The sequence below is a fragment of the Stegastes partitus genome, unplaced genomic scaffold (assembly GCF_000690725.1).
Source record: "Stegastes partitus isolate 25-593 unplaced genomic scaffold, Stegastes_partitus-1.0.2 Scaffold763, whole genome shotgun sequence".
Classification (NCBI taxonomy): domain Eukaryota; kingdom Metazoa; phylum Chordata; class Actinopteri; family Pomacentridae; genus Stegastes; species Stegastes partitus.
In genome coordinates this window covers 294558-314111 of record NW_007578494.1, presented here as the reverse complement: position 1 = coordinate 314111, position 19554 = coordinate 294558, and the positions used below count along the sequence as shown (strand labels likewise).

Sequence of the window (19554 nt, the reverse complement as noted above, 5' to 3'; positions counted from 1 at the left end):
CTGAGTGACTCTGCATGAAAGATGACGAGTGAGGGAGGCCACCAAGACACCTATGACTTCTCTAAAGGAGCTACAGGCTTCAGCGGCTGACATGGGAGGGACTGTGTGGACAGCAACTGTTGCTGTTCTTCACCAGTAGAAGCCTTAAGAAACAGTGTTGAAAAAGGCTATAACAAATGTCGACTAGAGTTCACCACAAGGCATGTGAGAGACTCTGATAATAGGTCCAAAACACAGAAACACCCAACAGTGCACATCATCACAAACACACCATCCTCACTATGAAGCATGACGGTGGCAGCATGAAGATGAGGGAATGCTTCTCAGCAGGTTGTGAAGGTAGAGAGTAAAATGAATCCAGCAAAGTCTGAGGACATCTTAAAGGACAACCTGATGCAGTCAGCAAGACAACTGCAACTTGGGAGAAGATACTAAAACTAAACACGGCTGTGCAATCATCTCTTTTACATTTTTAATTAATTGACATAACTTTGAAGTTTTACTCTGTTTTCACTTTGACATAAAAGAGTTTTTTTGTAAATTCTTGTCAAAAAAAAGCCAAAATAAATCGACAAAAGGGGAACTCTTCCAAAGGGGGGTTAACGTTTGTTATAAGCCCTGTAAGGAACCCAGATGACTATCAGGTAAATTAGAAAGATGTCTGCGTGGACTCTCAGTCACTCAGGTCTTGGTGAGCTTAAGAACTTCAGCAGAAGACAGCTGGGCTTCATTTCAGTCCTGGAAACCAAAAAGAACGTCCAGCTGCTCTCTGGGTAAACTGGACAAACAACAGACAGCAACATCCGCAAAGACTGATCTCATAATTTACTTCTTCTTTTTGACTGTATGCTTAGAATCTGCGCTGCAAAAGGTGTAAAAATAGTCTGAAAATCCTCGAGCAGATGTCTCCAAATGAGCAAGAATCCCTTTTGTTTGTCTCTAACAAAAGGGGGGCGACTGGCTTTGCAAGTGTTTCACGACAGAGGAAGTGCATTCATGGTGTTTGTTACACACATTTATGTACTTGTTGGAGAGTTGACAGTGAATGTAGATATAACGTTTCTATTGTTTTACGGGAACACTCTCCTGGGTGCCTTTAGCTCAAGGTACACTTGGTAGCTTTGCTTCTATCTCAGGCCTTCAGCGACATCTTATGGTTTTAATCAGCAGCTGGAGAAAAGCTAGAAGGCAGACCACGAGTTACGATTATTTGGTCAAACTTCCATTTCAGAGATAAGAATAATGAGCTTTTATGGTCATTTTACTGAGCACTAGTCACGTCTGCTTCAACCACGACACTCTTTATCTCAATCTTCAGACAAGTCAAGAAGTCAATGAAATAACAGATTTTCAACTGCTCGTCGCAACGTTGGCGCTGCTGCTGACCGAACGTGTCGTCACCATGTGAATAAATGTACACAAGTTGTAGCTGCCTTGAGGTTTCAGCGACATTTAGCACCACCTCAACATCTAGACCCCTCATCAGAGTGAAAGTGACATTTTTGAGGGTCTAAAAAGGTGAATAGGAGAAGACTACTCGGCTACAAATCACTGTTGCTTCAGCAGCATTTGAAAAACCATTTTCAGATGTGTATGTAGGATCACATGAGGCCGTTTCCCACTGCAGGAATCCATTTTTAGGAGAAAAAAATTACCAACTGTGCGGAAGGTATTTCTGCCCCGTCTTGAAAAACTGCTGGACAGGTCTTGACGCTGATTGGTCAGACTGGGAGAAGACAACAGACGGCATTTTTCGGCCCACTCAGTGTCCTTAGCATAAAATTTGCCATACGGCGAACAAACCCTCCATTGTTCTATGTCCCGTGGGGTCATAGAAATGGAGTCTTGTCTAGTAACTAGAATTGGTCATTGTTTGGGCATAGCTAGAGTTGGGCGTCATGGTTGAATATGTTGGGCTGCACATTACATTGGAAATAGAAGTTCTGAAAGGAGGCCGTTCTTTGTGCCTGTCCTGAGTTCCTGCAGTGGAAAGACCAAACTGATTGGGGGAAAGTGATGTCTCTCGAGGTGTAAAAAGTTCCCAGAGAGGACTACTAGGCTACGAGTAACTGTTGCTTCAGCAGCATATCCGACATTATATTTCAATTCGTAGGTAGGACCTGGTTCACATCAGGCTGTTCTCCACTGCAGGAACTTGTGGGCCGTTTTAGGGTTTTCTCAAGGAAGAATGAAGTACCAACTCTAGGGTAGGCTCTTCTGAGCAGCTTTGAAAAACTGCTGTGCAGATCTTGGAGCTTATTGGTTAAAGACAACAAACATTTTGATCCTCTGTGTCTTTAATGTAAAACTCACCATATAAGCTAAAACAACAAACCCTCCATTGCACTATTTCATAAACGCACAAATAACTGGAGTTAAATCAAGTAACTAGTGTAATCAAAGTTGGTGTCATGGTGGAATATGTTGGATTCAACACTGCATTCCAAATGAAAAGGCTGATTAGAGGGGCTGTTCCTGTAAAACCTTTGTGCCACCTTGCTCCTGTCCGGAGTTCCTGCAGTGGAAAGGTGCCTTTTGTTAGACTGAGAGACACATTTAAACCATCTGTCAGGTTAAAACTGTTTTTTAAGGTGTAAAAAAGTTCCCAGAGAAGACTACTCGGCTACAAAGAACTGTTGCTTCAGCATCATTTGAAACGCTGCATTTCAATGTGTAGGTAGGATCTAGTTCACAATGACATGGAATCAGTGACGAGGTCAGTTTCTAGAACAGTGCTGATATGTGAGCTGTAACTTTTCAACCAAATTTAAAGTTTTAGGTCCAGAAAAAGCTACATTTGAACCTTCGGCTATGAGGATATTTTATAAAGGTACGTTTCCACTGACCTGGAAATCAACACATCAATGCTCACAGAGCGACTGGAGCTCCTCTGTGAGCCGGTAAACAGCCCTCTGCAGCAGGAGGGAGACTGAAGCTGCAGTATATTACAGTCGTCAGGGACCCTGTGCATCAAGTCGCCTAAATTAGAAGTCTTTGAGTCCTTCCAGTCCTCCCCACTGTGCCGCCGCTCTGACCAGGACACTAATCACAGCCTCGGGGGGAAGTCATGGTCACAGCCGGAGTGTCTGAGCTACCAGCCAACCCACACACCTCAGCACTTCTCTGATTATTCTTCACTGTCCTGGAACAGATGCATTCAAATGTAATGGCCCGAACCAGGAGACACGCACGCTGCATCCAAAGACAAATGGGGAGATGTGTTCACACAGTGATACTGTACACAAAGAGGCACAAAGCTGGATGAGAATATGAGAGAGAAGGAGAGCGAGTGCATCTTCCTCTGTGTCAATACAATGAACTGCAGAGTATATTGCAGGCACAAAATGATAATAGAATACAATTAACTTCAAATGGTTTCACTGCACACATAAATCTCTCCCTCTGCAGGGTCACAAAGGACTTAACTCCTTCGGTAAAGATGGAGTTTCTAATTGCACATTGCTCCATGTGCTGTGATGCTCACATTGTCAATGGCACACTGTTAGAGAGTGTTAGCAACTTATCTCTGCAGAATAAATTAGAAAACCATCCGGACATCGAGCCAACGCCACAAAGTGTCTCTTAAAATTCAATTTCACAGCATTAGAAAAGAAAAGACATCTTTAGGTTGTGTGAGTAAACACGCAGTCGAGCAACGAAGCCGATTTTACCTGCGAGTTTGGCGAGAATCTGCTTTTAGCTCGCTTGTGTTTTTCTTTTTCAAATAACCTTGTTTGCTGAAGCGTCTTTGAAAGAAGCAGAGTAAATTGAAACTGACGGAGCATCTGCCTTCAATACTCCCTCTGTCAGAGATGAAGGCCTGAATGATACTCGTTACAGATTAATTACAGCCTGACAGAAGACAGACGCTCGGAGGAAACGGAGTAGACGAGCTCGTCAGACGTCCTCGTCGTCGCAAATCGTCTCCGCAGTCGCTGAGCTCGTTTTCAGCTACAGCCCTGGAAAGAAAAATGTAAATTCAGCCTCTGTGATGTCTAGAGCCTGCGGACATGTCAGCGGCCGAGGTCACTGCGAGCTGACGGACGCTTGTTTCTTCTTTTTTTTTTAAGTTCAAGCCATCCTTTGCTAGACTCACAGAGCAGCGAATGGATCAATTAGTCAGTGCAGAGCAGCGAGTCGTGCACATTCTTCAGTTCTGAAAATCAGAAGAACGAGACTTTATATTCAAGAAGCAGGAGATATGTCAGTGCTGTCTGGGTTGGTCAAACCTTCATGTTAATTTGTCCAATTCAGGAGCCTAAATCCTGAGGCTCCACCTGTGACCAACCAGGACTTGACCAACAACCCTCATGGAATGAAATTTGTGCTAAAATGGATGCTTGTGTTTGAAAGTGTCACTGCAGAGATTCACTTGGTCTCCACATGTCGATGATAGATGATGATATTTCCACGCTGGTTCAGCCAGGGTCACGACAGCTGCCAGGGCGGATTGAAGAACTTAATGGCGTGAGTCTTGGCCCACTTGGAGAAAACGGACTTCTCGGTGATGAAGCGGTGTCCCCCATAGGGGGCGCTCTCATGGAGGAGGTACTCTGCACACTCGTCCCGGCTGCCTGCCTCGTAGTAGTGGTAGGGAACCTTTTTGTTGCCCTCTGTCCTAAAGCGAGAAGGAAAGGAAAGAAGCAAGTTGAGGAGAACTGCACAGCTTTTAAGCATCTATTCAACATCACAGGACAGTAACACCAGTAGGATGTAACAACTGCTATACGTACCAGCGATAAACACTTTATCAATATTTGTTTGATTTCATGTTTGACAGTTTCACTAAAGAGTTATTCCATCCTAAATCATCAGGAACTTCTGCTCAACCATCTCTACCTTGCTTGGTTATATTAAGGCTATGCTGTGTTGATGTCATCCTAATAAAACGATTTGCACAATACTACCTGATAAAGTTTCCTCCAAACCAAAGTTTATTCCTACAAAGTGGCGCCGGAAACTAAAAAACATGTCCAACAATGAAAACAATGATTTTCTTAGTTATATTTGTGGAACCGTTTTGAATCTCCAAGAACTCTGTTCTACTTGGATTACGCTACCTACCATGAGTTAGTTTATTTTACAGCTTGTCTTACCTGCTCATCAGTTATAATAGTTCATTGAAAATATGAATATAAATGTGTGCTCAAAGACACAGACTTGATGCTATAAAATCTTCTGGCAAATCAGAGATTGTCTGAATAGAAATGGTTTTAAAAATTTGATGATTTGAAGTCGACCCTAAATGCATCAGATCAAAGTTGCCATGAAAGCAAATTATTAAATATAAAAACTAAATCAAAGCACAAATGGTTCTTCAACCTCAAGGAGAGGAACAGGGTGGACATATGGAACGTCCAAGGAAGTTACCAAATATGGTCACTTGCCCCATAACGGGTTAAAATTGTTACTCATGTACCTCGACACATTGGCTAAATTGATTTAATTCCAAATAAATATTTTTTCTCCCAGCCTTTATTAAAAACAGGTAAATAAAAACTGTCAGGATTTTTTTATATTAACTGAAATTAAGCGTTACGCTGTCTAGTTTTTGTTTGTTTTTTTTAAGCTATCTTGCCCAATCCGACACTCTGTCTATATAAAACAAGTTATAGAAAACGCTTGTTCGTCCAGAGGGACCTGTGTGATCTGCTTAACTGCCTGAAGTGATCGGCTGAGTCAGACGACTATCAATTTAAAATTTTAAAGCTGTCACACATACAATGATGAATCTGCAATAAACTAATATCAGCTGGTACATCTGCTGAGACATTTTATCTGTCCTGTCTTGTTCGGGTATGTTTGAATGCTTTTGGTCTGAGTGTATTTTTTAATGTCTCCTGTTTGAACACGACAAATCCCACAGAACCAACGCAAAGTCCACAAAGAAATGATTTTCCCAGTTGGATGTGATAAAACTGCTTCCAGTACCTCTGGGATGAACTGGAAGTGCAGCTGCGAGCCAAACTTTATTGCTCAGCATCTTAATGCTGTCGTGTCTAATTGGGAACAAATCCCTGCAGTCAGGTTGCAATTTTTTGCTCCCAGAAAAGTGGAGGCTGTTAAAGCAGCAGATTAATGTTTGTAGAAATTTCCATTTTGGCCATGTCTCTGTGGTTAAAGACATATATCCTGATATTGATTTAATTATATATACTGTTTGTTATTGCAGGCAATACTGGAGCTGCTTTCGCTGCGTCTGCACAACATCAGCCATAATATCTATAAACAGAAATATGTTTCATATGATAACGTGAGGCTGAAAGATGTCTCGTGGTTAGCGTCGTCGCCTCACGGCAAGAAGGTCACCGGTTCGAGTCCCGGTGAGGACACCCAGGATCTTTCTGCGTGGAGTCTCCATGTTCTCCCCGTGCAGCGTGGGTTCTCTCCGGGTTCTCCGGCTTCCTCCCACAGTCCAGAAACATGCTGAGGTTAATTGGTGATTCTAAATTGTCCGTAGGTGTGAATGTGAGTGTGCTTGGTTGTCTGTCTCTAAGTGTAGCCCTGTGATAGACTGGTTACCTGTCCAGGTGAACCTGCCTTCACCCTGAGTAAACTGGGATAGACTCCAGCCCCCCATGACCCTGGTGAGGATTAAGCGGTGTGTAGATAATGGATGGATGGATGGATGGATGGATGGATGACAATATGATTCATGTAGGCCATTGCATCCTCAAATATCTTCTCTTCCAGACAGCCAAGACAAATGGTTTCGCTCTGATTGGCTTGAGAAGACTATTATCTGACAAACAAACAAAATTATTTAACTATGAAAACGAAGCTCCTTCAGGACAACGAGCTGTAATTTGAACGATTCTGCTGCGAGCAAAGTTCTGCACTCAGCAGGTTATTTCGAAAAAAAAAGGAGCCGCGGTTGTTGGCAGCCGAGTCTGTTCAACAAACACTCCTTTTCCTGAACGGTATTTATTTATAAAACATCACAACGGTATTTATTTCTATTCTGCGCCAAATCTGAAAACACACAGTAAATTCCATAACGTACAGTCGGAACCATTCTGACCCGAATTTCACGACTCACTCTGTTTATGGAGTTTGCATTAAAACAGAATGAGGAATCAATAAAAACAGAAGGAAGCTGCGAGCGGTGGATTAGGTTCATTGTGCGCTGGGCTACGGGTTTCTAATGGTGACTGACAGCTTTATGAGACGACGACTCGAGCAGCAATCGAGAGAATGAACCCAGACAGAAGAGAAGCAGCCATCAGTGGGTCCACAGCAGAAAGTGAGTGTGGCTGTCTGCCAGCGTACAGTAATACACAATCACTGCCTCTCTTCTGTGTCACACAGCGGTGCGCACCGGCGTTAACAAATAAATTCAATTTCACCCCTGTCTGCAGCACCTGTTGAGGCTCCATTACCGCACAACCGCTGAGGTCACTCCCGACTAAAGCTTCTGCACAAAACTTTGCTTCTTCTCGTCATACTGGAGCATCCAGCTGCCAAAAGTACTTTGGGCGACACTAAATTGTCAATTCAGAGCGAAACACAATATCCTCCCGTCTCACGCCGGATGGAGGGAAATAAATGAGAGACGGGCAAGGGAGAGAAAACCGCCCCTTAACTCCCTCGCTGAATCATAAAATCCTCCGTGCTGGTTGAATTATCACTCCTCTCTGCCAAGTGTCTGGGGCTGCTTTTATTTCAGCCCCTGCTGCGCTCGGGGAACACGGCGAGGATAAAAGCCAGGATTTTCACTGTGCATTAGGTAAAAGTGTTTGATTTGGGGGGATACAGAGAGCTCAGGTGGAGCCGTGAGAGGAGGCGAGTCCATCAAGGCTGAGATGACTCGAGACTGAGCAGCATCTTGTTTGTCATTACTCCGATGGCCTCGCAGCCAGACGGTAATCACTCACCCAGGACTGGGAGCGAAGACAACCGGCTGATATACAAATAAAACCTGAAGCAGAGGAGGAATTGGGTGCTGCGGTCCAACCACCCGCAGCGACACACTCTCTGCAGCCTGCTGGGTATTCTAGGCAGGAAAACATAATGGTATTCGCGGCACAGAGGACCCAATATAGATTTCAGCACAGAAATTCAGCCATTAAATCCAAACTGAGGTGCTGGAATTGTAGCAGGGCAGCCAGTCGTCATGGGAGGCTGCGATTGGCTGGTGAATGCGAATCTAGTTTTTCAAAGTTTTGTGGGAAACGTGTGCATTTTTCATCCAAACACGGAGGGAGGGAAGGAGGTGAGGGGCGGCTGGTGTCTTACTTGCAGTAGGTGTCATTTATCATGCCGTAGATATGGATCTCTTTGCACATGTCCATGGCGAGGATGAGCGTGAACCAGCCGGTGCTGAGGTACGAGCCGGACTGGATCCTGCAAACACAATAAAAAACACACATCTTTTACTATAATATTCATTTGCATAAAAATCCTAAAAAAAAAAAAAAATCATTTACATTAAAATAAGAGTTTCAAGGATCTGACCTTTGTGCTCCTTGTGAGAATGTGATAATTAAAATTATTCTAACAGATGCAGCTGCTCCTGTAAATTAAAATGTAAACGATTCTACTTTGCGTCTGTCTAATTAAATACATTCAGGAGGTTGTAACATTCACACCTCAGCGTGTACATAAAAAGATTTAAAGGGCTGAGTAACGCATTATTAGATTGTTGAACAGCTTCTCGCAACAAGGCAACAGCAGTCGCCCCGAGTGAACGATGCAGCAACCTGGTGGGCCAATCAATAACGACATGCATGATCCTTTCATCAGCATCAGACGGGTGAACCAGTTATGACATGTCAGAGGTACAAAAAAAAAGAGGCTTTGATCATTTCCAAACAGAACGCGATGCATCTTGATCTGAGGTTTTTTGAAGAAAACCAGATTAGTAACGTCTGAAGTGGGTCGTAAACTCTGCTACCCGCAGCTTTCGGCAGCGCAGGGGGTCCCGAGATCCCCGAGGACCCCGACTCTCAGCAGCACAACGCAACACCGGGAGCATCCTCAGACTCGGTGTAAATTAAGAGCAGCGCACAGCAGGATGCTGATAATGATGTGGGACAAATGTAACATCCCCGCAGTGTGATACAGTATCAGCATGGAAGACCGCAGATGTTACATAACTGGTTATAAATCATCCTATTAACTGATGTCGTCATTTCTAAATCAATTAAGGCCACAACTAAAGTTAATTTATTTATTGATTAGCTTTTAGATTATTTGTTTGTCTGTAAAATTACAGAAAATAGTGGAAAGTGTCTGTTGGAGCGCCCAAAAATACATTTAGATGCTAAAACTTTTACCAAAAAATGATTTAAAGCATTTATTCAAATGAGTCACACTACGAAGACAATAAAAGGAATTCTAGATTTTACAAAATAATAAATTGATGCATCAATAAATAAGTCAAGAAAAAAAAAAACACTAAACAAATGAGACGTGTTTAAAAAAATAACACATTTTTAAATTTCTTCACACAGATTTAAAAGTGACGACTAAAACTTAATTCTCTTCTGCTACTTATGAAGGAATTAAATCTTATTTATTTGTAAAATGTTTCATTAATCTCCATTTTTCAACAAGTCCAAATTCATACCAATTAAAAAGCCATTAAAGAACCATTTAACGTGTCTCCTTACAAGACAACCGAGATGAAAATACAGAAGTGTTTTCATGTTAAAGCAAACAAGAAGAGGTTTATGAAGTTTTCCAAAGTAACACCAAAGTTTTAAGCAGCAAATCCAGCAAATGCTGTTGTTGAATGAAGGGCTTTGGACAGACTGCTCCAGGATCAGCACCTTGGACAGCAGCTCTCCTCAGCCAACACTACACACAGGGTACTGACTGCTACACAGTAAGATTTACAATCAAATGTTTTTTTTTTTTTTAACAGTTTGCTTTACAAGAAATCAACAGGAAAACAGTTTTTATGTCACATCCTGAGTGTTCATTTTCAGCGTCAACACACTGCATACTCAGAATCTCTTTAGAATTGACCAATACACACTCACCCTCCTTTCTCTGCGTATATCTTTCAGAAAAGTAATAGAGTTAAGCACTTGTGAAGGTTACTAATTCAGGCTTTTCACGTCTGTGTGTCCAGACCAGAAAGTCATAATACGGTGGGTACGTGTCGGTCGGCTACAAGGACGGTCGCACTGCCCCACATATCGAACACAGATGAATAACAGCCGGTCGCAGATTCAGCTGTAGCGTGGAGGTAATGTGATTATATCTGAGGTGTGTCGAGAAGAGTGGACGGATAGAGCACAGGATATCTGGAGAATTTACGACTTCCTGCTTAGCTTTGGCTCCACTGATGAAAAGTATACGTACGAATCAAAGCACCTCCGAAGTCCGGCAGCAACTATTTCAATTACAGCTCTTCTAATGATGAATTTTAAAGGTTTGGATGATGAAGCATCGCCTCACGCACTCTCTGATCATATGAAACATTTGCTTTAAGCACCACATGTTTTCCTGGTAAATGTTCAGTAGATACTGCAGCATGGATACCTTGGATAGATTTACATCATGTGTACTCTTGTCGACATACATGACTCGGCCTTAAAGCTCTACTGCTGACTGCAGACTGTGGAGGCGATAACTTGATTTGGATTATTTCAGATTGAAGTGCCACATTTGATCACCAGTTGACCTCACTATCTTTTTACATAACTTAGAGACTTGAGGAGTAATCAATGGCTCATATGCTCATGTGTCTCCAACAAAAGTATTAGTCTAAGTCTAGTCTAAGTCTAAGTATTTCCTCGATGGCTCAGTTGAGTTGTGGAGTCCCACAAGGCTCAATTCTTGGCCCCCTTCAGTTGTCTATATACATACTGCCTCTTTGTTAATACATAACATTTTACCCACAGAGCCTTGCAGTCAAGAAAATCTCCCAACTTGCCTCTCTGATATTAAACCACTGAAGTCCCAAAATGTCCTCAAATGTAATTAGTCTGAAGTGACCCAGCCACCATTAGCTCTGCTGCATCTTGGCAATCTATAAAACAATATAAAGCAGACTGCGAGGAATCTTGGCATAAAATGTGATCCTAACCTCTGTTTTGATGATAAAAGTCAAAAATGTTTCTTTTTAACTCAAGATATTCAGTGAAACTAGTTAATTCCCGTCATTTACTGATGTATAAAAAGTTTGGTTCTATCTGTTCTCAGCTTGATTACTTGAATACAAAGATGCTTCATCACGTCACACCCTGTGCTCGTCTTCCCACACTGGCTCCTCACTTGATTCTGATTTGATTTAAAGTTTTTACTGCTCACTTTTAAGGCCTTGCTCCTAAATGCGTCTCTGATTTATTGACTTGGTATGAGCCCTGTCAAGTACTGAGATGCTGCTCGTTACTCCCACGTCACAGTTTGTGACGAAGGCTTTTGCTGTTCAAGCCTCCACATTCCTGAACTCTGCTGCTGAAGTGAGACACACTAAGCCCACAGTTTATTTAAAATCTCCTCTTAAAACATTCCTCTTTGTGAAAGATCTTGGAACTGTTTTTATTTCTATTTATTTGATCTTATTCACCTCATTATTTTTGCTTCCTCTCTGCTCATGTCCCGCAGCCCTATCATCATTTTATCTGTCCTGTTTGGTTTTAGTTCCTTTGTTAACAAGTGATAAATTAGGCAAGGTTGTTGTATTATTAATATTTTTGCTAAAAAAAAAAAGACAAAAAACTTTGAATCATTGTGTTTGACGAAAGATGAAAATAGTGTGTGTGCTGAACATAATGATTGTGATTAAGTGTGCGTAACAAATGAAACAGAGAGACAGAACTTTCACTTGGCCAGTGTTTGACCTTTGAATAAAAGAAAGGTGAGATATTTGTTTGACAAAATCACATCATTTGTCAGCGGTAGAAGCTGTAAAAAGAGGTCATCGAACTCATTGATATGGGAAACATAACCAAATCTGAGCCTAAAATTCATCAAAATGTCTGTATTCTACATGTCACATTAAAGAATCTGATAAAAACAAACCAATTGTAAAAAACAGATTCTATTAAAAAAAACATTAATTGTGCTCTGCAACGCAACCAACAGTCACATCACAACAACTCAGGGAGTTTTGGGCTGAACTGCAGGCCGTGTATCACCACAACACGTACAAGCATGAAACAAATTAAAAATATATAGAGTCACATTTTTATGGTGAGTACGACAAAGTTGTAACGTCATACCAAAAACAAAACAAACACATCCCACACATACAATAAAAGCTGAATTTCTTTTATTTTATATTTTATCTATTCATTTATTATTATTAATAACATGTACAACAGCAAATGTGTTGATTCCAGGCTTTTTACATTTTTTTTGTGAACTATAAAATCAAAGAAATGTGACTTTTGTTGTTTTCTTTTTTTGGTGTGTAATTATAACCTTGTCATATCTAACAAATGACATTTCCATAGAGGTGCAGGACTTAATATTACAGTGAAAAATGAGTCCACAGTGAGTAAAAATGTGAAATAACCATCCAGAAACTGCTCGGGATGTCGAGGGTGAGTGCAGCTTTAAGAAAGAGACAGTGGATCAGACTTCCTACAGGATTCACTGAACCAGTTGTTATTTTGCTCCAGAAGCCTCCGAACAGATGAACTTTCATCAGCCTGAAGCCAAATAAGATCATAAAATAAAGTCTGTTCCCTAAAACGCCTGATATCAGCACTATTAAACTGTTTAATTTCCATAATGGTCTGCAAATAAACGTTATTTTGTTGTGAAAATACCTAACTGTAAAAATCCCTATTACACTAATGGATGCTCCTTTGACTAATAACTGGAGGTTAATTTCCCAAACTATTCAGCAGTACTCTTTTTATTAGCGAGGACTTCATCTCTCTACCTCCTCATTACGTCTGCCATATAGCACGTTGACATCGTGCCAAATGTCCAGTTTTTGGAATTATGTACAATTATGGACGTTATTGAAGCAGCGAGGGATGGTGGCTGATGGCGCCCAGCTGGCTGGGGAGGAAGAAAAAGAGAAGAAAAACGACAAACTGCACAAAATCCTGAGGATCTGCATTACAGGGCTGTGTGCAAATGTTGTATTTGAGTTTAAAATCCTGACCTTTAATTTAAAAAACCTCATAAAACCAGTGACTAATTCGTAAGGATACCACATGGGAAGCAGGATCTGAGTCAACCTGGATCTATTATTTACGTTTTTATCCATTAATTCTTTCTCTTTTTTGGTTTTATGGATCTAAAAAAAATGTGATTTTATTATATGAAATAACTCAAATGTGGCCCCAAGATGCTAAAAGCATAAAATTACATAATAAAAATCTTTAAAACCCAATAAAAATCATTATAGCACACCGAAAGCCATCAAAAATGAAGGAGAGACTTCAGTTTAAACCTTCAGTGTCGCAGATACAGAATTAAAGCACGCCCTGTAGTTTTGATTTAGATTTACTTGATTGGAAGTGGGCCGCTGTCTCGGCTTTGTGTTCACAAAAAGCCAACCAACACAGAGGAGGATTTTTTTTGGCTCGCACTGACCTCCTTAAATATATTCCAAAGTCGCTGCAAAAAATATTATGCAAACATATGCATCATTAAATGCAAGGGGGTCAGATTTTAACACGGGAGGAACATTAACATACTGTAGGTTTCACAGTTTTAGCTCCAATGGTGAAAGGTAGAGGCTGCAGGTGGAGGTTCAAGGACTCAACATGAAGCCGCAGAGAGATAAATGTACAATATTTCTAAACCTGCCGTCTCTCCAACCACACGCTGCTCTTTGCTCCCCATGCAGGGCATCTCAGTAAATACTGCTGGGGCGTTTCTGCGCTGCACTCTTTACAGTTCAAACAGAGTGAGGAAACTCCTGGAGCTCTTGCTAGTATTGTTGGGGTTTTTGTTGTTTATTCCCAATGAAACTGTGTGTCACTGTGCCTCTGTAAAGGCCACTTAGAGAACTATGATCACACTGACAGAAACCAGGAAGTAGCCTCTAAAGGCCACTCTGTGGTTTCCACGTACACAAGACTCCTTGTGATGTAAATCTCACCGTCGGCTCATGTTCCCATGTTGAGTAAACTGGACACTTGTTTTTTTATTTTGTTTGCACTCCCCATCCTTGGTCTTTATGTCAAACCCCCTGCTCCTGCCTCCATCATTGCCTCGTTGGCAGCTCGTTCTCCTTTTTGCTGTCTCTGGGTGTGGTTGTGTTTCTGCTGTGTGAGGTGAAGACAGCTGCATATGAAGCTGGACGCCAATTACCACCTCCTGCTATAAAGGAACCAGTCAAATCCCTACACTTACCTACCGGTCAGTGGAGCTCACACTCTAAACATTTTTGCCAGTTTCTTGGTTGTGTTGTCACTTCTCTTGACTTCCAGTTGAACTAATTGACTCACTCCAGCTCAACCAGTGCCTCACTTATTCACCAGTCCTCCAGAGCACAACCCTTCCTGGACACTTGTTTGTCGCTGCAACACTCCATCAAGCCTCGGTCTTCCTAATGGTGTACTCATCCTCCAGCCCGCCCGGTTGGTCCAGACTCTTGTAACCGTGCCTCCCCAGGTTCAGAATGTTCCAACTTCCATACCGATCAGTCTGTTAAATGTGTGAGTGGCCCCACTGTCTGTATCCTGAGTAACTACCTGACTCTGTTCTGTAGCTTGCCACATTAGTATAGACTGCTACCACTGACGCTGACACTCTCCTGTCCTCAGTTTTCTTGTTTTCTTGAGTTAACATCGGTCTGTTTGTGTCTTGAAGTCTGGCGAGCGCTCAGTTTTTGTGTTACTTGTTCAAGGCTTTTAACGCGGTCGGCCTTTAGCGTTTACAGTTTGGGTTTTGGCCTCTCCCCGGCTTATTACCTGCCCTGTACGCTGTCATTAACTCCAGGCTGGTTCAACCCATGTTGCATACAGTACTTCATTGTATTCTGTGTTTTCCGTATTGTTGTTTTCTATTGTATTCCCTTCACACCTGCCATTCTGCCTGTGAGTCGTGTCTGCTTCTTGGTTCTCAGAGCGGCGGTGACGCTTATCTACTTGTTAAGGGTTCGATCAGACTGTTTTTCATTTGACTTTTCATTCTTTCCAGACAAACACAATAAACCTAGCAGCTCTTTTTTCATGCTCACTAAAGGTCTCCGTCATGTTTTCTTCTGCCCACATATGGAACATGTCCATGAAAACATGCAGATGTGGAACCCTTGACATTGACAATCCACTCAGTACAAATGCTAAACTGATTATTAGCCTGCCTGATTTCTGCATGATGAAGTTGTTTTTTAATTAAACATATGTGAATAAACAAAAGCCAGTTTAAAGTTGTGTTTGTTTTTCTCTGTTGTGACACAAAGATTTTTCCTTTTGCTGCTCATGTATATTTTTGATAAACATCATACTGGTCTGCCTGTACTCAGTCCACACCATAAAAAAGAGTTTAATACAATAACATGAGTTTTTAGCTATTCTAGTGTCAACTTTAGTCCTAAAAAATCTCAACAAATACTTGTTGGATTACGATGTTCTCGTTGCCCAAAGACTGACTTTGGTAATGCTCTAATATTCCCTCTAGCGCCACCTTGAGGTTAACATTGGAGATGTTGAGTGAACTATCTTGAGAACAGGAGCCTTGTTTCCATGTTGTATTTTTATGCCCATTTTAAAGTATCTCATTAGAAAAAGTTAATAGAAACAGAAATGCAAAATTTAAAAAAAAAAACTGTATGACTTTTTCCTATAATTGGAACGGAAACACTTTTTTCAGATGAATATTTAACTTCCATGACTGATCAGCTGTTTCTACTTTTATTATTGTCTTTGCCTTCAGACAGTCTGAAAAACGGTTGACACCACTTGACACAAATGAATAATTAAAACTTCCCTGATTTAAACAATTACTGAAGACTTCTCTTCATTGTTCTGTTGTACAACGCCAGAACTTTGTTGGTTTGGTTTTTCAGTAGTTGGCAGCTAGTTTTGTTTTAGGCTTTTACTTTGTTTATTACAACCATAGACTGTATAAAAGATGGACGTAGCTACCGTGACGTCACCCGTTGGTTTCTGCACTGAGAAAATGAAGTCAGGGTTTTGCTACTTCCTGGTTGACATCTTGGATTTTTGGAGCCAGTGACGCAAAAATCGTGGGAGGGGGGCGGAGCCATAGGAGCAGCGATTGGTCAGACGGATTGAGAGGCGGGCCCTCTCTGCCCCGCCCACATTTACCGCCTTCTGCTTCGTCTGTATGGTCGCTGCCGACTGTCAATCAAGCCAGCCACGCCCCTTGCCCCGCAAAATGTTGATGATTTTTTAAAAATTCAGTATTGATTTATTTTCAGATTGGCCACCTGATCTCTGGACTTGACCATGAAAACTAATTTTAAAAAAATCCTGAGCTGGAGGAATGCGGTATTTCATGATCTGTGATCACTTCTTTTCCAATTCATTTCTATGGGAGCCAGGGCTTTTTGGAGCCAGCAGCTAGTGGACGTAGTGATGTTGCAGGTTTTTGACACTTCTCGGTTCATTTTTCAGGGCCGGTTGCTATGTCCATCTTTTATACAGTCTATGATTACAACCATGTGTAACGTAGTGTATACCGCCACCTTATGGCAGCACCGCACAGTCGAGTTTATTCGCTGCAAAACAATTAATGGAAACAAGTCCAATTTGCTTTTTCTTTAAAGTCTTATGTCTTTTTCAGTAATCGGTTGTTTCTTGGCTTTACAAGAGAAGCTCTGGAGGACTTTTTAAAAGCTCTGATTGCCAATAATAAATTGTAAACAGCAATTTAGGGGCCTCAAAGTAAGAAGTAAGAAAAACATTTTATCTTTTAGTTTAGAGTTATTGCCTCATTGGCTGATTTCAGTTGAGGGCAAACTCCAAAAACCCAAATGCATTCCTGTCTGATGTGGCCAAACTCTGAGCATAAACAATCCAAAATCAATTTAGAAACCAATCAGCGACTAAACTAAAAGAGTTTCAGACACATTATCGAAAGATGTGTGCTTGTGTCTCCGGGTGCAGAATGTAGTTTGGGTAGTTCAACTAACTTCTTCACACACACCGAGAGACAGTGGGGCGGGTGTGTGGAGGTGAAATTACCAACAAAAAAAAAGGCAATTTGTTGTAATAAAGGAGTGGAGGAGCACAGAAGGGAAATGGCACATTATCAGTGATACACAGCTCGGCAGCTCTCAGCCGTCAGAGCTGTCAACACATCACTATTACCCTGCATTATTCATTAGCCATTTGCCACTCTAGCGGCAGACACACAAACGCAGACACACACCACATCCGCAGAGTCAAGAGCTGGATGTCCTGGAGCAAAAAAAAAAAAAAACTCAACAGGATAAATAAAGGGGGTGGGATCTGCTGACCTGATAACTAACATTTCAAAGCAGATGTCTAGTAGCGCAGACGCGACGAGAGCGACAGATAGAATTCCAGGTCTACAACAGGCAATGTGTTTACCTGTGACAATTATAATGGGACAACTTTGCGGAAAGGATGCTGTTATTGTGGCCAATTTAAAAGAGAGATAAGGCGCGGTGTGAAGCCGCTTTGGCAGGCGACAAATAACATCCAGAGCCGGAGGACAGAAAAGAATGCAATTTGCTTGTTTTGTTAAAGCAGAAAAACACAGGCTTTTACTCAAAGACGACAAACGGAATGTGTCATGAGGTCTGGCTCGACAGCCCCTGAATTTTTACATGTTTTTTTATTTTATTTTGATTTTTTTTAGTCCCCACTGAGACGTCTTTCTAGAGAAATGAAACAATAAATTGTGCTCGGGCACGCACGAAGATAGAAAATATGCACATAAAAGCTCAGTTAAATTGTTCTTTTTCTTGCTCCCCAGTACGAACCTGAGAGAAGCGAGGCGGGAGTGATGGGGACTGACATGCCAGGATGCTGCCATGCTGCTGGCATTGTGAAATGAAGGGTGTTTGAGAAATGAAGTCAGACGCTCTGAGCGGGGTCTAAGTAAATAATCCCCTAAGTCTGACTGAGCTGGAGCTTGTTGGGCTTTACCTGCCGAGTGCCAGAGGCTAAGGAGCGCTGGAGAGCAGCCCGGGATCAGTCACAAGACTCCCTCTACCTCCGACTCCGTTCAATAACTCGCACTTGACATTCGCGACAGGAGATCCGTCCACGTGCGCGAGAAAGATCCGCGCCGACGTCTGATTCGGTCGAAACGGCGCTTCATAATGCCTCTACAAGCTGCACAAATACGATATGACACCTGTCGGAAACACTTAGCGGAACACAACTCATCAGCATTGTGAGAAGTTGATCCGCACTCAGGGAGGAAAATCAGTTTGACTGTAAAAAAAAAAAACTGCTCCGTGGCGGGAAAAAGTAAAATGACGTAATATGAGACAAACGCGTACATTCACACGATCGCAGCGGGATCCTTTCGTCTCGGCGCTTCACTGTATGTTCAAAGAAACACCTGCTCTAATTACACACAGCTCAGCGCCGAGGTGAACGCTTTTGGCAGTTTGTAAATCGTGACTCAGGATTTAAAGGAAAAGCTTGAAATTTCGGGAAATGAACTCATTGCTTTGTTGCCCACACTGACACAGATAAAATGATCAATAAAACTCCCCTGCATGCGCGCTAAATAGTAAACTCCCACAAGCTGCAGACGATTAGCTTAGCTTAGCACAGAGTCAAGTTTCCACCCATTTATGATTTCTAGTGATCCTTAAACTATTTTTCTGTGACGTTCAGATCCGTCAGAAAAACAAATCTAAACTTCAAATCGTGATATTTCTCCACTGGGATGAACTGCAGTGTTTACACAGAGCAGATCGGAGACATTTATGGAAGCAAATGACAAAATAGAAATGGTTCATTGTCTTTAGCAATTGAAGCCCCATTTTTCCCCCCTGATACTCGTAACAGCAACTTAAGACTTTAATCTAAGCTTATATTTATTTTTTAGGAGCAGTGTCAGCGTTCTCATCATTTTTACTCCTTGGCAGATGTCACTGCATGAAGCAGTTTCATCTTTTATTTTGAATAAGTGCGACTTGACAAAATAACAATGAATAATAAAATAAAATTAAAAAATAAAATTCTGTTTGTGGGATTTATTCATTTCACAGTTGCCTCGGGCGATCTCATTACAGGTTGAAATGATCGAATATATCGTAAAATTCAGGAATAAACTGAGGTTACAACAAACAAACAAAAAAAAGGAAGTTTGAGAAATAATTTAATAAATGTGAAATTTAAGTGAAAGTTCAGAACGGGTTTTAAAAAAAAAAAGAGCTGTTGTTTTAGGTATTCTATCGAGGATACAGAAAATACAGACGAATATCAAGTAAATGTTAAAAAGTAGAATAGAATTTTAAATAAGGTGCTTTAGTTATGCTGCAGCTCTGTTGTTCTTCACTACATTTTATATTTTTTTCATAGCACGAGGTACATTGTCATATTTTATTCTGCCTGTGTTGATATTTTTAGGACATACTTTTCTACTTATGTGTTTTTTTTTCTTCTTACTGCTTAGTCTTTGAATGGGAGCAACTTCAACACTTTCCCCTCAGGAATCAATGAAGCATTTCTGATCCTGACTAATAAT

General features: G+C 41.4%; 1 protein-coding gene across 1 annotated transcript in view; it reads right to left on the bottom strand.

The window, feature by feature from the left end:
* Nucleotides 1-3800: 3800 nt before the first annotated feature.
* st6galnac3 (ST6 (alpha-N-acetyl-neuraminyl-2,3-beta-galactosyl-1,3)-N-acetylgalactosaminide alpha-2,6-sialyltransferase 3) overlaps nt 3801-19554 on the bottom strand; it is a 120388-nt gene continuing 104634 nt past the window's right edge. Inside the window, exons 4-5 of the mRNA XM_008291805.1 lie at nt 8236-8343; nt 3801-4618 (exon numbers count right to left, since the gene is read on the bottom strand). Coding sequence (XP_008290027.1) covers nt 4429-4618; nt 8236-8343 — 298 coding nt within the window. The 3' untranslated portion in view covers nt 3801-4428. The remainder of the gene's footprint in view (nt 4619-8235; nt 8344-19554) is intronic.